Source organism: Nyctereutes procyonoides, unplaced genomic scaffold (genome assembly GCF_905146905.1).
Source record: "Nyctereutes procyonoides isolate TBG_1078 unplaced genomic scaffold, NYPRO_anot_genome, whole genome shotgun sequence".
NCBI lineage: Eukaryota > Metazoa > Chordata > Mammalia > Carnivora > Canidae > Nyctereutes > Nyctereutes procyonoides.
The window spans coordinates 24,202,903-24,229,292 of record NW_026575147.1 but is presented as its reverse complement, the minus strand read 5'-3'; the positions used below and the strand labels follow the sequence as shown (position 1 = coordinate 24,229,292).

The window sequence follows — 26,390 nt, the reverse complement described above, 5'->3', positions numbered from 1 at the left end:
GGAGCAGGAAACATAGGCTTCCATCCTAAGTTAGTCAAGGGGTGCTCAGGGACCTTCTCTTCAAGGTACTGGGTCTGTTAGGATGTGATTACTCTAGCTCTTTCCAGTGTTAAAAGCAGGGAATATATTTATGGGTACACATATTTCTATATCAACTGATTCATATATATTTTTAAAATCATGATTCCCTACTGATACCTCTGAGTCCAACACCACAGGGTTCATTCTAGCCTTTCCTCGTATCCTATTTGTAACTGTTTCTCAACTGTGAAAAGCATGGCTCTTCTTACCCACCATATGTTTCCTTATGTGTTTAATTCTGGAATACACATAGAGCAGTTTCAGAATTGCTAATTTACATACCTGTAAACAGCAAATTTGCTAAGACTACCATATTTTTCCATAGTTCCTTTTGTCTTCAGCCTTTCAATATAGAAGCAAGTGCTATTTTCCAAAGTTACTAAGGTTAGTTCTTCCCATCCCTAATTCCTTCAATGTGATTATGTTGTTGTATTTTCTTTTTTATTTATTTTTATTTTTTATTTATTCATGAGAGACACACAGAGAGAGAGAGAGGCAGAGACACAAGCAGAGGGAGAAGCAGGCTCCATACAGGGAGCCCGACATGGGACTTGATCCCCAGTCTCCAGGATCACTCCCTGGGCTGAAGGAGACCCTAAACCGCTGAGCCACCGGGGCTGCCAATATTTTCTTTTCTTTTTATTTTTTTTTAAAGACTTTATTTATTTATTTATTTATGAAAGACACAGAAAGAGAAGCAGAAACACAGACAGAGGGAGAAGCAGGCTCCCTGTGGGGAACCCAATGTGGGACTCAGACCAGGGAATCTGGGATCATGGCCTGAGACAAAGGCAGACACTCAACCACTGAGCCACCCAGGGCCAGCAACAGGGACAAAAATACAAGTCCCTGTTGTATTTTCAATACAGTTAAATACATTTGTTACTCCTTATATTTCAGTTTTGGTTTGATTTTATTTGTTTTTGTGGATCACGTGAAGCATTTTCATGATTCTAAAAGTCAGAATTACACAAATATGAGTACTCAGGTAAGTGTCAACCCCCTCCTTCCCTTGTACCTTCTCCTCAGTCTCCCATTCCTTCAATCCCATCTCCACTCAACTCCTACAGGTACCAATCTCATTATTTCCATGTTTATCCTTTCTGTATTACTCTGTGCATAAATTAGCAGACATGTACTTTCTTATAACCTCTTCCTTCTTACATGAAAGATAGCATGCTATAGATGTTCTTTTGTGCTTTTGTTCTCTTGACAATATTATAGCTGCTGTCTAAGTGATGTGCTTAGATGACAACACCAAGAGTACGAATGTAAATATAGAAGAAAAGAGACCCCAAGAAGAGACTTAGAGCTCCCCTCACCTAAGTGATCAGAAATAAGAGGCGTCAGTATAGAACACTATGAAAGAATGACCATTCAGGTAAAAACAAAACCAAGAAGCACAGTGAAGAAAGTGTGTCAAGGAGGACAACGTGACCAAGTGTGTCAATATTGCTGCTGCCTCAAGGAAGGTTGGAACTGAGACTTGGCCACTGCAAATAACAGCATGGGCACTACCAGTTACCTTGGCATGAGTAGTTCTGACATATTCATGGGAGCAGATGTTACACAGGAGTGAAATAAGAGGATTGTGGGAACTGCCCTGGAAGAGATTCTGGCTCTGACCACCACTGAGGGGAGTAGTTATTCAAGGCAGAGAGGGAAGCACATAATCCACACTGGAAACATCAGCATGGGCTAGACACAAACTTCCTCCTTCCAAAAAAGCAGTAGGGGAAAATGAACTTGAAAGCAGATGCTGACAATTGCATTGCACAGGTCATTTCAAGAAAAGAACTCCAGAGAACTCAGACAGATTTTTGTGTTTCCAGTTTATTCAACAGAAAAGAGATGAACTCACTAGCTTTGGGGCCTGCTCGTACTCATGAATGGTTTATGCATGTCTGAGTAAAAGCAGCTCCTGTTGGGGGACCTACAAGAAAAGACTAGGGTTTTCCCCAGCTTCTGCCTTTAACAAGGCTAAGGCTCCTTGACCCACAGCAGAGTTTCCTGGGTTTTTCTTTCTCTAGAGAGCACTCGTTGGAAGGGTCATTGAGTTGACAGAGGAATCATTTCCTTTTGGGAACACAGGGTTGTCAAAATCAGGAGGAATGTGTCCTGGGGCTAGATGACAGGGCCGGAGGATGGCCTCTTGCTTTTGGCTTCCATCTAAAGATCAACATAACCCAACAGGGGGTCAGTGTTCACCTCAGAAGTCAAATTCTCTCCTCTAAGAATCTTGGTCTGCCCATCAGAAGTGACTTTCATCTTTCCAGAGGGGATAGTCATCATTTCCGGAGCTACTGCCTTCTTTACAAAGGGCTTATCCTTCTTTACAGAGGTCAATAATTGCATGGAAATCATAGTCATTTCTCCAAGGGTCACGGTCTCTCCAACAGTCTCAGTCTTCCCTTCCAGAGCCACAGTGTGCCTTACAAAGGATGCAGTTTTGCTCGTAGGGCTCACAGTCCCACCTCTGTGGCTTGTAGTACTAGTATTTTGAGACTTTCCATGCGTATTAGTAGCTGTAGACTTTCCTCCTAGGAATGAAAACCTCGTATCAGTGATCAATACTTTGGTTATGGTTGGCCTTTCAGGGCCAGTTTTTGGAGAATCCATAGCAGTTGAGAGACAAAATTTTGGAGAAAAGAGTTGAGTTGAACTCTAGAGAAAATAATCAGAACAGGATGAGACTCCTACTGCTTCCTTCCCATCCTATGAATTACTGGCAGGACTACAACCACTCCAGGGCTGAAGTACCTGCTCCCAAAATCCAGAATTGAAGGATTTCATAATACACCCACTTGTGGGCATAGATAAAATCCTACCACATAGAAGCCCTGCTCCCTCACCTCATTGTGTTAACGTGAACCCAGGTACCCATAAGCACTCAGCAGATTTCCTACATTGCTGGTGAATGACCCCAGGGAGCCTGCCAGTTTTCAATGCTTAAAGCCTCACTTAGACCTTACTGATTATACCTTCAGCAAGACCTTGCTGCCCCCACGGCCTAATAACAGAAACCCCCATTGTCCCCTATCATAGAAGGCACCAGCAACAATGCTGAGGGCAAGGAGGCCAACCTCAACAGCATTTTGTAAAGAACTGGGTTGGAGTCCCCTCTCCCCTCCTGACTAGCAGTGTTAGCTTTTAGAGTCCCAGTTTCTTTTTCCATAAAATAATGGTTATAAATATCTCAAAGGAAGTTTCAGCTCTAGCATGCCAGGTTCCATCTCCTATCAGGGCAGTCTCTACTATCAAAGAGATGTCAAAAGAAATCTGACTTCCTCTTCTGGCCCTTGTCCCATGAAAGCAGGAGGAAGCAACAGAGAAATAAACTGACCTATATCAAACACTAACTCTGAGCCAGTAGTTTTCATTCCTTATCTCATTTAGTTCTGTAATAATGTCATGAGTATAAGGATCATTCCCATTTTACAGATAGGGAAACCAAACCTCAGATGGGTCAAATGGAGCATGCCTCTAAACCAAGAAAATGGACTGGCCTGACATCAAAGCTTATTCTCTTACCTTGATGTCATGCTGCTTCACTAAAGCTTGTGGATTGAACAGAAGGTACCCAGCCAGACCCTAGTTATACAACTTCCAACCCCAGTTCCAGGCCATAGCTACTCACCAGCCTGCACCAGGAGACTATGCAGCTTGTGGACCAGGGGGAAAGGCCCAGTGCGACAGAAAGTGCCCTTGGCATCATCCAGGTCCAATGTCCATACCATGGCTCCCCCAAAATGCTCTTCCTTTATGAACATTGCCTGAAAAAGCAGTAGTCAGTCAACCTGCTATGCTGGGCATCCCCAGATTGGGGACAATGTCAAAACACCAAAGATGGACCCTCAGGAAACACGGCAGGAGCAGGACAGCCTGTATTGGAATCTAGCCTTACAACTTACTAGCTGAGTGATCTTGAAACCTTATGTGTCTAGTTGCCTCATATGTAAAAAGGAGATAATAACATTTCTGAAATTTTTAGGGTCCAGAGAATTCCTACATGCGACATGCTACAGAATGGATGGAACTCAAAGACATTACTCTGAGTGAAAGAAGCCAGTCACAAAAGGACAAATACTATATGCTTCCACTCATAGGAGGTACTTGGAGTAGTCACATTCCTATCAATGGAAAGCAGAGCAGTAATTACCAGGGGCTGGAGGAGAGGGGGATGGGGTTTCAGTTTGGGAAGATAAGACAGTTCTAGAGATGGAAGGTGGTGATAGTTACACAACAATATGAACACGCTTAGTGCTACTGAACTGGATGTCTAAAAATGGGTTAAATAGCAAATTCTGTTATGCATATTTTGCCACAACTTTAAAAATGTTTTTTTAAAGAATCCCTACATATAAAACATTTGGAGCAATACCTTGCATGTAGTAAATGTTCATAAATATTAAAAACTATCTCACCAAGATCTCAATGATAATCACCCCGATAAGCATTCTAAATCATAGATATTGCTATGTTACTTTAAAATCACTTCCACATAAACCACATCTTCTTTCGAAAGAAGATGTGGTCTATGTATACAATGGAATATTCCTCAGCCATTAGAAATGACAAATACCCACCATTTGCTTCGATGTGGATGGAACTGGAGGGTATTATGCTGAGTGAAGTAAGTCAATCGGAGAAGGACAAACATTTTATGTTCTCATTCATATGGGGAATATAAAAAATAGTGAAAGGGAATAAAGGAGAAAGGAGAAAAAATGAGTGGGAAATATCAGAAAGGGAGACAGAACATGAAAGACTCCTAACTCCGGGAAACGAACTAGGGGTGGTAGAAGGGGAGGTGGGTGGGGGGTGGGGGTGACTGGGTGACGGGCACTGAGGTGGGCACTTGATGGGATGAGTACTGGGTATTATTCTATATGTTGGCAAATTGAACACCAATAAAAAATAAATTTATAGAAAAATAAAAAATAAAATAAAATCACTTCCACAGGGGCGTCTGGGTGGCTCAGTGGTTGAGCATCTGCCTTTGGCTCAGGGCATGATCCAAGGGTCCTGGAATCCAGTCCCGCATCAGGGTCATGCAGGGAGCCTGTTTCTCCCTCTGCCTGTGTCTCGGCCTCTCTCCATGTGTCTTTCATGAATTAATAAATAAATAAAATCTTAAAAAATAAAATAAAATCACTTCCACATACCTTATCTCACAGTGACACTACAAAGAAGAGAGAAATCATTTTCACAGATAAGAAAACAAAGGCTTTGGTCCATGATTTTTAAAACCTCAGATATAACTAAATGGCAGGGTTTAGACTCAAGTCCTGGTCCTATTACTACTATGCTCATATTCTCTGTCATGGTTGATGGAAAAGATAGACATCACACCCAAATAGCTGCAAGACTTAGCCAAATCAGTTGGCTACTTTCTGGGATTTATTTTCCCCAAATGTGATATAAAAGGAAGGAGGGACCCAATTAGATCAGCTGAAACTGTGAAGATCCTGAGTTTTTATCCTGCATATACTAACAGGTTAGCCTTCCAGTTTTATGTGTACATATGCACACACACATGCACACATGTGCACATGGTCTCTGGGTCAGAGAATAGACCATTACTCACAGCAACAGAACAGTCAAAATGGCACCTTGACTTCAGTCCCCATGTTCCAGTTGCCCAGTTGCCCATGTCATCCAACATGGTGAAAGCCAGACAGTCACTCACACGTGCATCAAGGTCTGCAGTACAGGAGAAGGATCCTAAAATCATGAGACTTGAGCTTATCTAGAACAGCTGGCAAATCAGACCCTTATCCTCTCCAGAGACATTAGGAGCTTCACTGGAATGTAGACAAATCCTCCCTGGGAAGGGGACCTGTTCAATCTCTGAAAGTCAGCAAAGGCTCTGGAGGAGGAGGAAAGGCTGCTTACTACTTTTATTGGAGCTGGTCTGCTTCCTTTGCTCAGAATGCCCAGCCAGTGCAGGAACACTGAGAAATCCAGGGAAAATTATCTGTATCACCTACAGTAGGGGAGACTATGATATCTATCTAATAAGCCTGATATTCTTGCAGTTTCCAAGTCCTGAAAATTTCTCATTCAAAAACTACCTACTCTTCCAATCACTTAGTCCAGACTCTCATTATCTTACCTGCATACCTTGTGCTCCTCAGAGCTTCTAAAATGCCAAAGTGATTACAGCAGGACCATATGGGGACACACTAAAAACAATTTCCAGATTCTTTCTGAGACCTGCTGAATATTCAGGGGCGGATCCCAGACCTACATTTATCAAGTCTCAGGTGATTCCAGAGCAGAGGAAGTTTCAGAAATCACGAAAGTATGTCATTTCTGGTTTAATTCATTATAGAGCTCTGCCCCACTCAACTTCATTCGACATTGCTTGCACCAGACGACGTGGTGGTCACACTTAGGTTCTAAAGTTTTCAAACTTGCAGGTCATATGCTTGCTCAGAAACCTGATTTTGCCTTAAAATGCCTGCACGAAGAGGACCAAACACCTTCACCAGTATTCAAGTCCCTCTATAAACCAGTGTGTAGGGATCCCTGGGTGGCGCAGCGGTTTGGCGCCTGCCTTTGGCCCTGGGCGCGATCCTGGAGACCCGGGATCAAATCCCACGTCGGGCTCCCGGTGCATGGAGCCTGCTTCTCCCTCTGCCTATGTCTCTGCGCCTCTTTCTCTCTCTCTGTGACTATCATAAATAAATAAAAATTAAAAAAAAATAAATAAACCAGTGTGCATTTGACCGCCTTCTCTTATACTTGACAGAAATTCTCTACCTCATCCAAATTCTTCTTTGAACCTACTTTGAATGGGCTTTCAGTACCCACACTGAGCCTGTCCACATGTCATTACCTCCTCCTGCTGCTCACCTACCTCAGGAAGCCCTCCCTGAGTTTCTACCCCAACACATATCAGTGATATTCATGGAACACTTAGCAGGATCTACCTCATATTGATATTTATCTGTTACAAAGTTATCTGGTCCAAACAGAAAGGAAGAAACTGTTGCCAAAAATTTGTGTAAACTGAGAGAAATAATTTCTACCCTCAACACTGAGATTTCTTCTCTTCAAAAGGAGAGGGTTAGTTGGATTGATGGAATTAGGAGACCCCAGGTAGGTCAGGTATGCCTGAGATTCACCTGATTTAATCAACCTCACCTTTTTATCCTCCACATGCACACACACACATGCACACACACCCACCCATACACACACAGACTGTACAGGTAAAAGTCTCATGAAGCCAGAAGGAAATTATATGCTACAGCAAGAAAGAACCAAGGTCTTACCTTGGAACTGAAGCTGTTGGCATCATCATAGCCAACCCATACCTTCCCCTTGTAGGCATATGGGACCTGCTGAAAATCAATCCAGCGCTTTGTCGCTCTCTGGAGAAAGGAGCAAATCTGCCAGGAGGATCACCAGGTTAGTTCTGAGAAGTGCCACAGAGTGAAACACCAGCAGGCACATGGCTCTTTTCCAGGTGGTAAAGAATCCAAGGATCCCTCACCAGGGAGTGAGAAGAGGCAGACCAAAGAGGGAGAGGAAAGTTACTCACAATGGACCTTCTCTTTTTCCTGAACAAATTTCTACTAGAACAGTTCCTTTCTCTAATGTCCATAATACAAAGAGAGAACCAAGGAGTGGCTGACATCCTTAGAAACCAAACCAGGCTTTGCTAAATAATGCCAATACCACACTACTAACTGTAACCTATCTGACATCCTTAGAAACCAAACCAGGCTTTGCTAAATAATGCCAATACCACACTACTAACTGTAACCTATCTGACCTCAGCCAAACCTGTATCTTATCCAAAGAATTACCATAAGCAAACCTTTCCTTTCTTCATTAGAAATCAGCATGAAGGTCCCAGTCTTGGTAATTATCCAACTAGCATGCAAACCTCTAATAAACTTAAAGTTCTCAAAGGTATGGAGAACTGGATTGTTACAATCACTTGAGCATCTGAGTGTCTACTGGGTGCCTGGCCTTGTGCTGGAAACTGTATACCATAAAGAGGTAGAAGCATTCAGGCCAGTTGCAGAATCTGTCTGAGGCCTTTTCTTTTCTCTTCTTTTCATTTTCCTTTTTTTTTCTTTGTTCCTTAAAGGTTCTAGCAGTATCTCTTTGGCCTGTAATGTCCTTCAAGAACATTATCTCAACTACACCATCACTCCTAACCATGCCTCACAGGATTAGCAGGAAAACATCTCCAGCCAGCCAGCACAGAGCAGAGACTAGGTACCTCTGCTCCTACCTCCGCACAGAGCAGAGACACTGTACCTCTGCTCCTACCTACAGCACCCACGTACACTGTGTGCCTCAGGACCTGTTGTCCTCTGCCTGCAAGGCCCTTCCCTTCCCTTGCTCCTGCCCATCAGGATTATTCTTGTGTTCCGGAGCTCTACTCTAAAGCTACCTGCTCCATGAAACCTTTCCACACCCCCTACACTTCTTATATCCCCTTGGATCCATGTCTCTTTCCTCCACTCAGTAGCAAGCTTCATTGAGATGGAGAATAAGAGAATGGAATTAGGGTAAGAAAAAAGAATCTGTAGTAGGGAATGTCTTGGAATTGCTTCAAAATAACCTAGTAGTGGGAAGAAGGGAGGGGAGTCAGGGGGTGAAGATGAAACAAGATTGTCTAGGAGTAGTTAGTGACAGAAGCTGGTGAGGGATGGGTGGGTGGTAGTGGGGGAAAGGAAGAAGAGCTTATACTATTCTTATACTTTTGCAAATGTTTGAAATTATATATATTTCAACTATTAGTTATTTTTATTTAGGCCAGAGAGTAGTAAATCAGGACTGACTTGTATAACAGTTAAGATTCTTTTGAGGAGTCCCCTTCCACTTAGACTCCACCCAGCCCATCATCCCTTACAAAAGACTCAAATAATTTCCCCTGAAGAAAAAGCAAACATCTCAGATAGTGAATTTCTCTTGCTCTAGTAAACTTCTTCTTTGTCCTGTCTCCAGAGACCTCATCCTTGCCTCTGCCCAGTTGTCCTTGCTCTTCCCCCAGGAGAGGATGTAGAAGCCCTAACTAATAGACAGAGGTCCCTATTTCTGTCACCTCATAATAAGCCAAGAAACCAGGGTGCTTGGTGTACATTCCTGGAGATGCGGGTCCCACAGCTTTGGCCTGCAGCCCATTCTTAGAGGCTTTAAGGAGGTGATAGGTACGTCCATAGGTGGGGAATCCCATGAGGAGCTTCTCTGGGGGTGCCCCCAGCTTTCGCCAGTAATTCATGGCATATGCCTGCAGGAAGAGCACAAACCCCTCCGTGTTGCTGAGGCCCACTGGCCTGGGCTCAGGGTAGTGTCTGGGCCCCTTGAGATCTTTCCTTACCGAAGAGCTGGGGTCTCCAGGCAGAGAGAACAGGGGGCTGTTGTGTCCTGTGAACTTTTCCCAGCTTCCATGAAAGTCATAAGACAAGACATTGATAAAATCCAGGAGTCTGCAAGGGCAGGAGGAGGAGATACACAGATTAGGCTAACTAGATTTTCAAGTCAGGTCACCAGAGGACTAACTGGCTAACCAGTGGTGCACTACCCACCCAAATTTCCCTCCCATTTCAGCCCAGCCTGCCTGCCCCTCTGTGCCATCTACTTTGCTGCCACCACAGCAAACTCTTAGTTAGGGACCACCGTGCGTTAGGACCCATGCCATCTTGAGAGCTTCCATGGAAGGAGGCAAGAGCCAGACAAGAAAATACATTCATGGGGTACATGGGTGGCTCAATTGTTTGAGCGTCTGCCTTCAGCTCAGGTCATGATCTCAGGGTCCTAAGATCAAGCCCTGTAATGGGCTTTGCCCTCAGTGGGGAGTCTGCTTCTCCTTCCTCCCTCTGCCCCACCCCCAACTTGTGCTTTCTCTTTCTCAAATAAAAATCTTAAAAAAAAATTTTTGGGATCCCTGGGTGGCGCAGTGGTTTAGCGCCTGCCTTTGGCTCAGGGCGCTATCCTGGAGACCCGGGATCGAATCCCACGTCAGGCTCCCGGTGCATGGAGCCTGCTTCTCCCTCTGCCTGTGTCTCTGCCTCTCTCTCTCTCTCTCTCTCTCTCTCTCTCTCTCTCTGTGACTATCATAAATAAAACTAAAAAAAAAAATTTAAAAAAAAGATTATAAAAAAAAAATTTTTTTTAAAGAAACAATTTATTCATGGGATTCATGGTATCCCTGGGTGGCTGAGCAGTTTACCACCTGGCTTTGGCCCAGGGCATGATCCTGGGGTCCCAGGATCGAGATGCACGTCAGGCTCCCTGCATGGAGCCTGCTTCTCCCTCTGCCTGTGTCTCTGCCTCTCTTTCTCTCTGTGTCTCTCATGAATAAATACACAAAAATCTTAAAAAAAAAAAACAAGAAACACATTTATGCCTGACATAAGTGCTAACAGAGGTTGCATAAATTGTCGTGAAGAAGGCAGTACTGCCCCACAGCACCCAAAGAGCTTCTGTCCTTCCACCATTCAAGGCACCAATGAAACCATGTCTTCCAGAACACTTTCAGAATGAATAAGTGTAAGTAAGCACTTCCCGGGTCACAGGCATAAAGGTGTACAAGGATTCCACCATTTAATTTTAATCTGGTACCATTTTAGAGCTGAAGACATTGGGCCTCTGACAGGCTCACTAACTTGCCTAAGGTCACCCAGCTGGGTGATGGCCAGACTCCCTCAATCTTGCCTGGCTATCAAGACCAGTGCTGACAAACTCTAGGCCCCATGGGGTATCTCCCCTGTGCCCCACACTGAAACCAGGCTCCCTGGTGTAATCACACAGAAACACCCCATCTTCTCTTTTGTTCTGCATGGAGCCTGAGGTCCTCATTTGTAAATACTCAATTTCTGAGGTTTGAGGGAATTAGCCCAGAGCTGGCATGTCCAGAAAGAGTGAGTTAGGAGCTATTCTTTGTAACTTTTGCACAGAGACCCATGCTTGGATAGCTGGGCCGGCCTGGGCATTCCTATTTTTGTTTTTTTGGCAGTGGTTGATTACTCATCTACTTCTCTGATGCCAGCCACATGCTGCACAATGTTTGTCTACAGCTATCCCCTGGGGCAGCAGAGGCCAGGCCTGTGGTGCACTTTCCCGTGAGACCCAGCAAAGGGCTTTGCGGAACACCCTACCCGAGATGATGGGGCTGTGAGGACTGGTTCTACACCTCCCTCTGATCTCCTAGAGAAAGCCTAGGCTATGTGGAACTAACCCTTGTCCCCACCCACACTCCTCACCTGGCACCCTTACATGGAGAGCTCACAGGCAATGCTTAGGCAGTGCTGTGGTTCTGAGCGTGATCTGCTCCCTCCCCTCCAACATCCTGTCCCATCAGGCAGACCCACTCACTTTCCTAGAAGGTGCACATCATAAGCTATTTGTATGATGTGTGGGTCCCCAGAGACAGCAGCAGAGAGCAGCAGCCTTGGACGCATGTCAAGCTTCACCTCATTCTGGAAGGCAGATAGGAGCTCCTGCCAAGAAAGAGGTAGATGCTGAGACACAGACCAAACAGTCAGGGAACGAAAGGATCATCCAGGAAAGCTTTATTTACGGAGCTCAAGCCAGGCTCTGAGGACACGGAGGCCCTGCCCCCAGGCTCCTGAAGAGATGGTCTTGAGCCAATGTGGTAAGTGAATGGAGGGGTCAGGGGTGGCAGGCAAGGTCAGGAGCACAAGTTGCAGACTGCCTGCCTGGGGGCGGCCAGGACCTTGTGCAGAGGAGGTGTCACTTGGGCCACAGGGCTGGAGCAGGACCTGGATGTGAAGAAAGAGATACCACAAGACTCCTGCTCTTTTGCCTGACACTTCTAGTTTGATGGCAGTAAAAGAACATTCTGCTCTTCTTATGCCATGAGCCCAGATATGATTTTAAAAAACAGAATCACTGCAGGGTCCTGGTACTGTGAAACTTGGCCTTACTTTGATTAAGAGGAGAAAAGTCCGCCGATCACTCATGGGGCTGCCTCTTAGTCCAGGGTACAAGAAGAAGAGGTCCAGACCATCAAAATTATATGTCCTCAGTAACAATATAACTGAATTGATAAACTTTTTCCGGTTGGATAATGTGGACAGCATAGTGGTGAACCTGCAGGAGACCCCGGGTGAGGCAAGGAAGGAAGTGAGGCAAGGTCTGTGGTTCCTGCAGAACCACAACCTCCACACAACCCCTGGGTTTGTGCCCTATGGAGGGCACACAGGTATGGCCGGAGGAAAGGAGGGCAGGCCTTGGAATCCCTCAACCCTTCTTAGAAGCCCCTCCCAGCAATGGGGACCGGGATTGGGGAATTCAAGCAGCAGGGAGGGGCTGCAGAGTCTCACTTGGATGTGCCAAAGTCCCAGCCACCGATGGACAGCAGTGTTCTCAGCTCCCTATTCCTATGATGTGAGATAGAGGGAGATGAGCTGGTCTCCATTCCAGTGGGTCCCTGGGGAACAGTGGAAAGTGTGGGGGAGGAGAGAAGTGAAAGGGGAAGGCAGGTGGAGGGAGGAAGAGAGAAGAGCAGAGCAAAATACCTGGAATAAAAGAAAGGAAAAGAGGGTCTAGTAATCAAGCCATGGATCATCACAACCTGGGACCCACTCCCCCCACCAGCTGTCCAGAGTCCACAAAACTCCCCTACATCCCTGTGATGCTCCCATGTAGAGGAAAAGAGAGAAGTAATCTAAAATATTTCTTTTCACTGTTTTCTTAGTTGACAAATATTGAGCAATTACTGCATGCCATTGACTGCTTTAGGTGCTTGACTGAGATAAAACAGAGAGCGAGACAGACAAGCTCCTTGCTCTCAGGGAGCTTGTGTTCTAATGACAAGGATTTTTACCTTGGCCATTTATAACCACTAAGTAATGGCAGACCTCCCCTTGGACAGGGAGAGAACCCAGGAGTTCTGGCATCAGGAATATCTAAGCAAGCACTTACTGAGCACCAATTGTGTGCAAAGCATTCACCTAGCCACTGGTGTACAAACATATTAGAGACCCTGCTCCTTCCCTTGCGGGGCTCATTGCCTGGGGGATGCAGGTGACAAATGGTGATAAAGACACTAGCAGTTGTGATATGCAGGCTCTCCTTGAAGCATTCTAACAGCATTAGTACATGAACTCCACCCCCCACTGGCTTGAAGGGTAAGTTGAGGATTGCCAGGCAGAGGCAACAAAGACCTCACAAGGGCAAGGAGGCAAGAATGAGCTCAGAGTATTATTCAATGGGGAGTTCTCAGGCAGGGATGCTCCCGAGGAACCTCGGGAGGAGGTTAGGGCCAGAAGAATCAGAAGAAAGTTGATGAGTAACAAGAGAAATAGGATTAATTTTCTTCTGTCTGTAAAATCTGAAAATACGATCCCCACATGCAGTATGAACACACCTCTCCTTGAGCTTGTTGAACTCTGGGTAGACAATTTTCCCTTTCTGGGAAGTCATAGCAACAATCTGATTGTTTTCCATGGTGGCAAAGGCAAAGATCAGGTGGGTGCAGAGAAAGGGGTCCAGGTCATGGGGCAAGACGGAGGCAGGCCCAGGGCGACTCTGTGCCCAGCTGGCAAAATAACACACCAGTTTGTGGGCTGCGCCTGGCAAGGGAGAACACAGGTCAGCTAGCACAAACCAAGGGAGGAGTTGGAGCTCAGCTTCCACAGACAGCTGTGAACACAGCCCAGGTGGCCAGGCCACCGTAACATCCCCCTTACAAACACAGCCCAAAGCTACAGAGGTCTGGTCCCCCCTCTGCCCCTACTGCCAACACCCCAGAGGGAAAAGAATGCCTTCTGGAATCCTGATCAGAATGGATCCTCAACTCTCGATCATGGCACACAGAGTGACACAGGGCACACATGACTGAAAATCCTCCGCTGAACTGCAGCAGATCAATGATCCCTGACACAGGAGCAGGGCAGGGAGGAGCTGCAGGAGGTACTCAACACAGAGTGCGTCCCAGCCAAAGAGGGCTCTCCCTGGCTCTGGGGAGGAGGATGCAATTTCCTTACCATCATGGTGTTTCAGCACAAGAAGCAGCCCTGCAGGAAACACAGGATGGAGTCACACTCAGATTCACATGCACACCCAGAGTGACGTGCCCCAGCCCCCCTCCAGTTCACCGGTGCACCAGCCAACTGAGCCCCATAGCCAGACACAGACGCACAAATGGAGACACGCTCTGTTCACTTGTTTCCTCTTTTCTAAGTGGAGCCAGTAGAGCCAGATCTATCGAGGCTCCTATTCACCCCAACAAACACCATATGGATACACACATGGTTATCACTGGGACAAGATAACATAGAAGTTCTAGCAAAAGCTCTAGGCCAGTGGTTCTCACCCCGGCAACAAGTATAACAAGTAGTGATGTTCTGGCTCCTCCCCTAGAGATTCTGACTTCACTGGTCCAAGGTGGAACTGGGAATAAAGATATTTAATGGGCAGCTGGATTTGAGGACCACTGCTCAGATCACTCCTGCCTGAGCCTCTCCGGTCCTTCACTATGTCCCATCCTACCTCCACCTAATCCAACCCTGCTGCTTCTCAGGTACTCGAGAGGTGACAAACTTTGGAAGCCTGGTATTGTGGGGGCTGGGACCTGCCACACTCACCGACCCACAGCAACAGCCTGCCCATCTCAAAGGTCTGAGAGCTGCAAGGCTAGGGCTCGAGCCTCTTTATAGGAGCTTCCCTGGGCACAGCCCTGGGACATTGCTGGCAGAGCCCAGACAGACACAAAAGCCGGGTCAGTGATTAATGGGCCCGAGTCACAGTGACCCTAGCACCTCCCATCCTCCCTCTCCAGCAGAGCTGAAGCTTTCAGAGCCAACAAAGAAATAGCTTGATCTGATACTGGCACACGGTGGATGTCGCCAAGGGCCATGGTGAGGGCAGGGCAGTGCTCAGCTCTATTCCTGGTATTTGCCTCCCATGGACTATGAAGAGTAAATCCTGTATGGAGGCAGTAATTCCACTGTTATCAGACTATTGGTTAGGGAAGCAGTGTAATATAAAGGATAGAAGTTCCAGCTTTGGACCTAGACAGGCTAAGGTTTTAATCTCAGTGTCATCAGTTAGAAGTTTTGTAATTGTGGGCGTTACTTAGATCTTTGAGCTGCAGCTTCCGTACTTGTAGAGAGAACAGCTCATACTCACCTCATAAGATTTTATAGAAATTGAAAAGATAATGTATGAAAAATGGTTAGTTCAGGACTTTGTGTGTCATACGGGCTCAGTAAATAGTAGCTGTTACTAAGGACGCCAATAGAGTTGCCCCACAGAGTGAGGTTCTCAAACTCACGTGCTGACACTTGCCAGGCAGGTAACGTTCAGGTAACATAAGTGAGTGAAGTGGACACAGTGGAATAGCTCACTCTCCACTTTATTAGAAGAATAGTTCAAGCCCAGTGATAGACACCAACTAACACGAAGCCTCTTGGTCAGGAGACAACAGAGCAGGGACTGCACTCCAAGTAGTCACCAATGGCTGCCATGTAGTGGAATAGACCTCATATTGGAAGATGTCTCAACTTCTCAAGAGAAGACAAAAATCTGATTTTTTGTGGGAGTCGAGAATGTTTGAGCCAGTATATGAATGAGCCAGGGCTAGAATGTGTTATGAACCTAAGGAACATAAGGAGTATAATTCTGGATACCTGAGGGCCAATATTTTAAAAATACAATATGAAGAATAAACAAAATAGATCCGTAGCCAGATGCTTTTATGTTCCATCAATGTTCTTTTTCTGCTACAGAGGATCTCAGATCATGAGTAGGTCCCACATTTCAGGGGTTGAGTCTCAATCATGAAGGACTAGAAACTGGGTGCCCATCTTCTCAGAAGACTGAGAGCTCACCTAGTCCACTTGACACTGAGGGACTAACCAGATGTCAATATAATAAATGACACGGGGAAGTATAATGACTAGTGGTGGAATTTACATCACTTCCAGTATGAAGAAATCATAAAAGTCGTTTTTTTAATCAGATTGCTGTGATATCATGTGATAAAAGCATTAAATGGTATAGAATGGTTACACAAAGGATATTTCAGTAAAACCCTAGGCAAGCCCGATGGAACACCCCGCCTAAAAATACTGTTCCATTTGTTCATCCATCTTTGCTTCCTTTAAGTACTAAATGAGTATTTGTTGAGCATATGCCAGGCCCTGCTGGGCACTCTAGATACAACGGTGAGCAAGACGTTGTTTCTGCTCTCAGGGAGCTTCTAGTGAACAGACTGATCATATACTCAAGAGCTAGTGTATGTGTCCCTCCTGGAGAAGTATGTGTCTCTCATCTCTCCTGGATAGGGGCAGTGGGGAAAATAGGATTTTTGCTGCTAAACAGACTTGAGATCCAACTCTTACTGTGCACCAATCCTGGGACCACTTGAGTCCTACTTGCACGCCCAGTGTCACATTCCATTCCTTGGGCTAAGAGTACCTTGCATCAGGAGACGATCAAGCAAGCCTCTTGAGCAACAATGGGTCAGGCTGGGCAACAACTTGTGCCACTGGTTACATTTCCCCTGGTCTGGTTTCTAACACTAATGCCTGTGCTCTTAGTGGGGTTTTCCAATTCCTAGCCTGAGTCACCTAATTGTTAACAGGTCTTTGCATTAATTTCTCTTCCTGTTCTGTAAACTATAGGCACTACAGTTGTTCCCCACAGCCTGGGTCCTGATTCAGTCGTGCCAGTCACCTGGAGCCCTTGTTGCCTATCTTTTAAGACCCCCTTGAAGTGAATGCCTGCCTCTCTTGACTCATAAGCTTCCCCTCATGCTGCCTCCTGTCCCCCAGATTCCATATCACTGAGATTTCCCACTAGGTTTGTGCCCTTCCATCCCAACTCCTGCCCAGCACTAGTTCTTTTTTTTTCAATTTTAGAATAATTTTATTTCTCTGTTAAATGTACATTGGATTTTAAGATAGCCCTAACATCGGAAACATTAAAATATGAAAGAAATATACATTTTAGAATTGAGACAATATAGCAAATGGCCCCTAGATTAAAAGGGTCCTGTGCCCCCAACAAATCTGGAAAATACTCCATACTCTGTCTTCAGAAAGATTCCAAATGCACCCCTCTGTGTACTATACTTCTGGAAACTCTAGTGGTAAACAAATATGATATTGATTAGCTTAGAATTTTTCTACTTCTTGGCCTTGTAATTCTTTTCCTGTTGAGCTTGTTGTAAGAAAAAATTCTCTGGACTCCATTTTGGGAAATGCTGGATTAGGGCAGATTTTGTCTGCATTGACACAGCTAACAGAATGTGTGATGCTGGAATGAGAGAAGCTTTCCATTGTTTTGCGTGAAAATACATTATCACATTGACCTTTAACAAAAAAAAATTGCCCATTTTCAGATTATGAAAACTTGATAATCCTTATTTTCACATTATGTAACTCAGTTACAGTTGAACAACTTGTTCAAGCCACATACCTCAATGATGCAACTAGGTTTTTAATACCAGAGACTGCACTCTTGATATATATATATATATATATTTCATATATGTGAGATTCATGGCCAGCACTAGTTCTTAATACTGTCCCCAGCACAGAGTTAAAGTTGCTTGTCAGTCTGAACCGTCATCTGCACCTGGGTCAGTCCTCTGGCATCCTACTTTGCTACAGTGGGTAAGGCTGGATCTCAGACCTAACCATTCCATTCCATGCCCTGGGATGATGGAAGATAAAGAGAACACCACGATATAACAATAGATGCCTAGGAGTGACCTCTGCTTCGGTCAGTGATGACCATGCCAAGGATGGCAACTGTGACTCCATGTGTATAGCAGATGATGAATAGTAAATGCTGAATGAGGGTTATGTTCAAAGTCATTTTGCCAGGTCACTCTGTTTGCTCTCAACCCTGGAGCTCTCAGTGTCAGAAAATACAACTATTGTTTTATATTTTACACACCCACCCAGATATTTGAAAATACTCCTCCCTAGTGCTTAGCTTGTTCTCATGAGAAGACATTTACAAATGTCTTTTATTTGGCTTCCTGAAGAAGTGGCCTACAGTAGTGCACCCCTTGCTGTATTTTACAATACTCAACTAGATGGCAAGATCAGAGTTGAAATACTTTGGTTTTAACAAAGCATTCGGCCAAATCTTTCATGATACTCATGTGCAAATTGGACAAGTATGACCTAAACAAAATCAATTGGTTGAATCCAGAGTCCAAAGACAGTTGACTACAGATTGGTAAAACTTGAAAGATCTTTACCCATTTTAATCTTTAAAATGAATAGGGGCAGCTGGCTGGCTCAGTAGGTAGAATGTGAGACTCTTGACCTCAGGGTTGTAAATTCAAGGTCCACGTGTGGTGTGCAGTTTACTTAAAATAAATCTTTTAAAAAAACCAAATGGGATAGATATGGCAGTTTCCCAATATTTGATATGTGACAATTTTTGGTTGTGCAGGATTTAAAATTAATGTGTATTGAAAAGTGTATAATATCCCTACAACCCTAATTTCATATTGTTTAAAAAATGAGACAATTCAAGAAAGAATTATTTTAATAAATAAAGGTAGTACTATTTGCTTATTTTGCTGCTATGATGTGATGGTAAATCAAGTAATGCCTATGTGCCCATGGCCAATTCCTACCTGGTATGGTGATTTTGATCAATTTGCAAATGTCTTGGTGGCATAGATGTAATTACTCTCATTGGCACAGATCTGAATCCAAACCAACTTTTTTTTTTTTTTAACAGTAAGATAATGTGAGTTTTCAAAAACTAGGTTTTTCCTCTTTGCTGTCATTTTAACCACCTTGATACAGACATTTCCTTGGGTTCTCACTTCACTGCTTTCTTCTCCATCATTCAAGTGCAAGAGGAAAAGGACTGGGCAAATTTAGTTCCTACCCACCCCATCCCTTCTCACTTTCTCTAAGCCATTACAACTTTGTGAAGTTTATCTCTGTGAAGAACTTAAGCATTTCTACCTACCCACCCCTATTAACCTCTAAGAAGTTACTGTTAAGAACAGTGAAGGCTTTCTTCCCACCTTACCCCAAACCCAGTAATCACATGACTACAAATTCCAATGTTTTTACTTGGGGTCATTGTGACAACAGAGCTCATGTCTGGCAAGGGTGAAGCATGGAAGCTTTACTTAAAATATTCTGTCCATATTCCTTCAAACTGCCCAGTTTCATGTGACTGCAGCTGAGCTAAACTTGCAAAGCACCAAAGTACATAATTGATTGTATTTCATAATCAATAACTGACCAGGACTTCTGGCAATAGCCAGTCCACCAACCCAAGTAACCCAATATTTAAATTCCATCTAGCTACTCTTAAGGGGCTAGGGAAGCACACACACAAATCCTGGGCCATGATTGATACCCAGATGCCTCACATAGTGAGATATGTCTAACTGCACATAACACACCCTTCAAAAGACAAGCCAACAAAGCCTAAGCTTTTTATCTCACCAAAAAGTATTTTTGATTTTCTGATGCTGCACTTTATAAAATCTTCAGAGTCCACAGAAACAGCATTCAGACTTCCTATGTCCAGAGAATGGGATCCAGAGGCCAGGAGAGTCAGGCCTCAAGCTGTTTTTCAGTGGGAAACATGGCTGACATTTTTCTGCAAGTCTGTGCCAGTTTTTAACTTAACTGAATTTTAAGCTCTCCATCATCCCAACTTTTTTCCATGGTATCTATGACACTCATCTTTCATATATACAATTCCATGGGCAGGGGGTGGAGGGGGAGCATTACCCAGGCACCAGGCAAAATTTTGAAAAACCAGAAAAATGCATTTTTGACTTTGTTTAATGGCAAAGAGATGTGCAAAACTATGATGAGTGTCCTGACTCTTCCTTGAGGTAAGCTAAGCAGGATTTTTGTGAATGGAAGTATGCCATGAGAAAGGCAGATTAAGTTCTATAAAAAATAAAGTTGCTCCCGTCTCCATGAGTAGTATATATAGCTGCCTCCAAGAATCCAGGGATGCCCACATCCCATACCTCATCCAGTCACGGCCAATTTCTCATGCACAGCTACATAGGAAGCATAAAACCCTTTTGTGAACTTTTTTTTTTGTTTTTGTTTCTGGTAGGGGGGAGAGCTTGGGAAAGATGTAAGATGGACTTAATTCCCTCCCACCACCAAAAACTATGTATCTACACACACACACACTCAGACATACCTACATATCCAATTTTAAGAATGTTTTTCTTCCCTATGACTACAGGATCCCAGAATTCAGTCTCCCTCAGGCTGAGAGACAATGCCTATTAACTGCCCAGATCTGTGCTCACTGTAAGGCTCCTGTGTGGTCTCACAGGCTGACAGGGCAGGGGCAAAGGGAGTGGATACTCATGGGGGATTTGCTTTTTGTCTTAAATCCAATCTATTCAGAAATACTCTTAGGTCCAAGGGCTGCAAGAGGCTCTGTGGGCAGGATGTGGTGGATGACCTGATGGTCCCAGCCCACTGTGGTAAGGAGAGAGTGATTGAGCGGGGACCACGTAGCGTCTCTCACAAAGTCTCTGTGGGCTTGGCTTCTAAACCTAAAAGAGAAAAAAGGAAAGTTTGGACATGGTGAGAGACAAGAGGAAAAAGCAAAGGTGGACAGGAGAGAGAATCCAACACAACCAGGACACCTTTCTAGATGTGTTACATGAACTTCACCAAATGCATGGCAATGCGGTTATCCACAGAGAACCTCATCTTTTACTCAGTCCCGTGCCCTAATTCCATATAAAAGTGGTGGCTAGAGAAGGGTAGTAACATGGGCCAGGATCAGAGAGCAAATCCAAGCGAAGAAGGAAGTATAATTCCAGTACTCTGCTGCCTTTCACACCACAGCAGGCCCATTTTATGGATGTGCCTTGTATGTGAAGAGGGCAGACTGCTCCTTTCTGGGGGATAGCTGGAACACCAGGCTGGGAAATCCCACCTGCCACCACACCCCACCTTGACCAGGGACAGAGCTGGTTGTGAGTCAGCCCCAGGAAGAGGGAGACAGTCAGTGTCAGCCTGCTGCCATCACCTAGTCCCCTTGAGTGAGACAGTGCACTCGGTGTACTTTAATGAAAACAGAAAGGATACAGCCACCCTCAGCTCTTCTCCTCAATTCCTGATGACTTACACCTCAGAAAGCCCTGAGTCCAGCACAGCGAGTGAGCAGTCCTCACTGATAGTGGCCAGGAAGGGAATTCTAGGAGAGCAAGGGGAGGGTTATGACAGGTAAAGTCATGGTCCCAAGATGAATCCTGTCCAGTTTAGTCCCCAACCCACACCCTAAAGCGACCTAGAGGAGGTGTCTTGCTCCTCACTTTGGGTTAAGGTCTGGCTACCACTCAAGTCCACATTACAAGTTCCAGGGAAAGATGAGGGAAATGCAACAAAGCCAGGTTGACAATCATCCTGGCAACTAACTACCCCATCTGGTCCCTCCTTGCAGCTTTAGCAATAACCCAGAAACACAGTTTTCCCACCCAGAGTCTCCATAGCCCACAGTATTCATCTTTTTGGGTGTTGAGCAGGAACAAGACCATTGTTCAGCCATGTGCAGACAGAAACCACATCACCCACGAAAGGATTATGGTCTTTTTTTTTTTTTTTCTTTAGGACTATAGTCTTAAGAGATCTTTAGCATTCTGAAACCTCAGCTATGGCACTGTCTGCTTTAGGAATGATCTATCTGCTAATGCTCTGCAAACATAAGCAGACCCCTGCACTGTCCCATTCATATCCAGCAGGCCCTTGGGGACAAAGGACAGTACCTGTGTGGGGAAAACACCAGCCCAGTGACACATGAGTGCACAGCTGAGCTGAGGGCACACCTTGCACTCTTGGTGTCCACCAGGGAGACAGTCCCACTCTCAACACCTAGAGAAAGCAGGGAGCCCATCGCAGTGGATAAGAACATGGGTCCTGGAGTCAGCCAGACCTGGATTTGAATGCTAGTCCCTCAGACTTACACAAGGTAACCACTCTGTGCATCAGTTTCTTCTTTTGCAAAATGAGGATAATTAGTCACTGGTGGTTGTGAAAATTAATGAACGAGGTAGTTATTATTTTAACCACAAACTATGTCATCACAGGTACAGCCTCATCGCTGTGAGGGCATGAGCGCTACCCCCACTCTACAGCAGAATTCTCTACATAACAATCCACTGTTATGTTCTGTTGTGGTCCACTGACTTCTGGCTGCACAATCCACTGTTCTGTTGTGGTCCACTGACTTCTGGCTGCACCCAAAACATAGGAGCTGAGGCACACATTCAGAAATCAAATCTACCAGGAAAAAGGTCATCACATTTTGCAAAGTCAAACTAAAACCACTTTTGGATCATCTCACCTTCCCACCTCACCACTGGCAGAATTTACAGAATGCTCAGGTGTGCTGCTGAGATGGAGTGGCCAGGGCTTTTTGCTTTACAGGGTCAGCGTGCTCTCATCCTCCCCCTTCCCAGAGTCAAAATGCTGTGTGAGAGGATACCTTACCAAAAACAAAAACTTCACTCTGCTGAGGATGCCAAGCGAGGGATGTAGGAAGGTAGCCAGAGGCAGTGCAGCCTGCAAGAGAGAAGAGGGATCTGAAACAAGACTTAGAGCCCAGCTTTGTGAAGGAGTTTCTCAAACGAAATCACCCCAAGTTCCAGAAGCACCTTAATTTGCCTTCCCAAACCCTGCTAAGGTAGTTGTGTCCTTGTCCTCGACCCTCATACCTTCATTTATCTTTCGGCCTCTTGTCCTTTCTGGACACTAGTCACAGGCAGGTTTCAGGTATAAAGCATGAAGACAACAATTCTGGCCCCTTTGTCTACCCATCCTAGAAACGTAAAGTAAATCAGCCACCCACAAACCAACCCTTCATCTTGCTACCCACTGCCCACAATGGAATCAACAGAGCTTCAATGGGAAACAAAGTGATTATGTCTCTTATTCCACAATGACTAAGCATCTGGTGACTTTGTCTTTGTCTCTGACCCAGGAAGCCTCTTCCAGGTGGGTTCCTACTACCACCCTTCCACCACTAGCTCTGACTTACCCATCTGTAATGCTGGCTTGGGACAGCGGGTATCCCAGAGTAAAATTCTGTTGTCCTAGAAGGAGGAACAGGAAAAGAGCTTCACAATCTAAAAAGCAGCTGCAGGCCTCCACACTAGACTTGTGGCCAAAGGGTTCGAGTGTGGTTAGAAGTGAGGAGGGAAGGAAAGGCCGTATCTCACCTCACCGCATAAAAGGAACATGGAATCCTTGTGGGGAGAGGCCATGACGCAGATGACCTGCACAGAGTGAGCTGTGAAGGAGAGAGAGAAGCAAGCATGAAAGAGAAGCTTCAGGTATCACTACCAAGCAGCCCAGATACCACCAAGGGACCCCTTATCTCATGATGCAATTTAACACATTTTCTGAGAGATTTTTGAATCAGACTTAACCTAAGGGAAAATGTTGATGGAGTTCTAACACTAAAAGGCAGATCTGGTCTCATTCATTTGGGGAAGACAATGAATCAGTAAAGACAAGGGAAGAAAGATCAGGGGCTGGGCAAGAAGAGTGAAGGAATTTACATCCCAGAATAGCAATTTTCAGACTTTAGTACACACACCTCAGGACAGCATATAGAAACTTTCAAGGGAGGTCTAGACACTGATACATTTAGGGAAATAAACTTTACAAAGTTATCTTTCCTTATATATGCAATGAAACATTACTTAGCCATCAGAAACAATGAATACCCACCATGTGCTTCAACGTGGATGGACCTGGAGGGTATCATGCTGAGTGAAATAAGTCAATCGAGAGAAGGACAATCATATGGTTTCACTCATACGAGGAATATAAAAAAATAGTGAAAACGATCATAGGGGAAAGGAGAGAAAATGAGTGGGAAAAATCAGAGAGGGAGACAGAACATGAAAGACTCCTAACTCTGGGAAACGAACAAGGGGTGATGGAAGGGGAGGTGGGCGGGGGGATGGGGTGACTGGGTGATGGGCACTAAGGGAGGCACTTGACAGGATGAGCTCTGGGTGTTATACTATATGTTGGCAAATCGAACTACAAAAATAAATAAATAAATACATACATACATACAACCAAAGTTCTCTTTCCTCTATCCACTGGAAAAAAGACAGTCTCTTCAATAAATGGTGCTGGGAAAATTGGACATCCACATGCAGAAGAATGAAACTAGACCATTCTCTTGCACCATACACAAAGATAAACTCAAAATGGATGAAAGATCTAAATGTGAGACAAGATTCCATCAAAATCCTAGAGGAGAACACAGGCAACACCTTTTTGAACTTGGCCACACAACTTCTTGCAAGATGCATCCATGAAGGCAAGAGAAACAAAAGCAAAAGTGAATTATTGGGGGCAGCCCCCGTGGCGCAGCAGTTTAGCGCCACCTGCAGCCTGGGGTGTGATCCTGGAGACCAGGGATCCAGTCCCATGTCAGGCTCCCTGCATGGAGCCTGCTTCTCCCTCTGCCTGTGTCTCTGCCTCTCTCTCTCTGTGTGTGTGTGTCTCTATGAATAAGTAAATAAAATCTTTTAAAAAAATGAATTATTGGGACTTCATCAAGATAAAAAGCTTCTGCACAGCAAAAGAAAAGTCAACAAAACTACAAGACAACCTACAGAATGGGAGAAGATATTTGCAAATGACCTATCAGATAAAGGGCTAGTATCCAAGATCTATAAAGAACTTATTCAACTCAACAGCAAAGAAACAAACAATCCAATCATGCATGGACAAAAGACATGAACAGAAATTTCACAGAGGAAGACATAGACATGAACAACAAGCACATGAGAAAATGCTCCACATCACTTATCATCAGGGAAATACAAATCAAAACCACAATGAGATACCACCTCACACCAGTGAGAATAGTGAAAACAAGACAGGAAAAACAAATGTTGGAGAGGATGTGGAAAAGGGGAACCCTCTTGCACTGTTGGTGGGAATGTGAACTGGTGCAGCCACTCTGGAAAACTGTGTGGAGGTTCCTCAAAGAGTTTAAAATAGATCTGCCCTATGACCCAGCAATTACACTGCTGGGGATTTACCCCAAAGATACAGATGCAGTGAAACGGCAGGACACCTGCACCCCGACGTTTATAGCAGCAATATCCACAATAGCCAAACTGTGGAAGGAGCCTCGGTGTCCATCAAAAGATGAATGGATAAAGAAGATGTGGTTTATGTATACAATGGAATATTACTCAGCCATTAGAAATGACAAATACCCGGGCAGCCTGGGTGGCTCAGTGGTTTAGTGCCTGCCTTCAGCCTAGGGTGTGATCCTGGAGACCTGGGATCGAGTCCCACGTCGGGCTCCCTGCATGGAGCCTGCTTCTCCCTCTGCCTGTGTCTCTGCCTTTCTCTCTCTCTCGCTCTGTGCCTCTCATGAATAAATAAATAAAATCTTAAAAAAAAAAGAAAAAAAAAAAGAAATGAGAAATACCCACCATTTGCTTTGACATGGATGGACCTGAGGGTATTATGCTGAGTGAAATAAGTCAATCGGAGAAGGACAAACATTGTGTGGTCTCATTCATTTGGGGAATAAATAAAAATTAGTGAAAGGGAATAAAGGGAAAGGAGAGAAAATGAGTGAAAATATCAGTGAGGGTGACAATACATGAGAGATACCTAACTCTGGGAAATGAACAAGGGGTATTGGAAGGGGAGGTGGGCGGGGGTTGGGGTGACTGGGTGATGGGCACTGAAAGGGACACTTGGCAGGATGAGCACTGGGTGTTATGCTATAATAGGAGCATACTGTGATTTGTGTTAATAATAAAGAGCTATTCAAATGACAGATGGAGATAGGCTTTTGCTTGTATACGTTTAGAATATTTCTGGAGGAACAATAAAAAAGTATTCTGGAACAGTAACAGTGGTTGCCTCCTCAGAGGTGCACACCTGATAACTGCAAGTTCCGTTTGTGAGAGAGACAAACTGTCCTCTATAATGTACCTTGTATCCTTTGAATTTTTTTTTGCCATCAACACTTACTAGCTATTCTAAATAAATTGAACTTAGAAACAAAACAAAAAAACAAAGTTCTCTTTCCTAAAATTGAACTGAGAAGCTGCTGCCAGTCTGCCAGTGCCCCTTTCCTACCTCCTCTTTCACTTTCCCCTCCTCCCAGTTTTAGAAGGGATATGCACTTCTCACCTACCCATCTCACCATGGTACAAAGCCCAGGTGTCCAAAACCCTAAGGTATTTTTTTTAAAGATTTATTTATTTATTTATGATAGACAGAGAGAGAGAGAGAGAAGCAGAGACACAGGAGGAGGGAGAAGCAGGCTCCATGCCGGGAGCCCAACGCCGGACTTGATCCCGA

The 26,390-nt window shown here is 44.7% G+C and overlaps 2 protein-coding genes across 2 annotated transcripts; both read right to left on the bottom strand.

Moving 5' to 3' along the window:
• Positions 1 to 1,896: 1,896 nt before the first annotated feature.
• OVGP1 (oviductal glycoprotein 1) lies at positions 1,897 to 26,165 on the bottom strand. Its single transcript, XM_055312310.1, has 14 exons — positions 25,286 to 26,165; positions 23,258 to 23,328; positions 23,077 to 23,131; positions 22,530 to 22,601; positions 14,058 to 14,087; positions 13,439 to 13,643; positions 12,393 to 12,587; positions 11,994 to 12,159; positions 11,422 to 11,546; positions 9,425 to 9,533; positions 9,149 to 9,334; positions 7,362 to 7,478; positions 3,719 to 3,854; positions 1,897 to 2,621 (listed from the first exon to the last, which is right to left on the bottom strand). Exons 1-14 carry the CDS (start codon positions 25,578 to 25,580, stop codon positions 2,251 to 2,253), a joined length of 2,133 nt encoding a protein of 710 aa, XP_055168285.1. The 5' UTR covers positions 25,581 to 26,165; the 3' UTR covers positions 1,897 to 2,250.
• Positions 18,562 to 22,517, bottom strand: WDR77 (WD repeat domain 77). The gene is made up of 3 exons (XM_055312311.1): positions 21,806 to 22,517; positions 21,169 to 21,237; positions 18,562 to 20,587 (listed from the first exon to the last, which is right to left on the bottom strand). The coding sequence occupies exons 1-3, from the start codon at positions 21,949 to 21,951 to the stop codon at positions 20,428 to 20,430; spliced, it is 375 nt and encodes a 124-aa protein (XP_055168286.1). The 5' UTR covers positions 21,952 to 22,517; the 3' UTR covers positions 18,562 to 20,427.
• Positions 26,166 to 26,390: the final 225 nt, after the last annotated feature.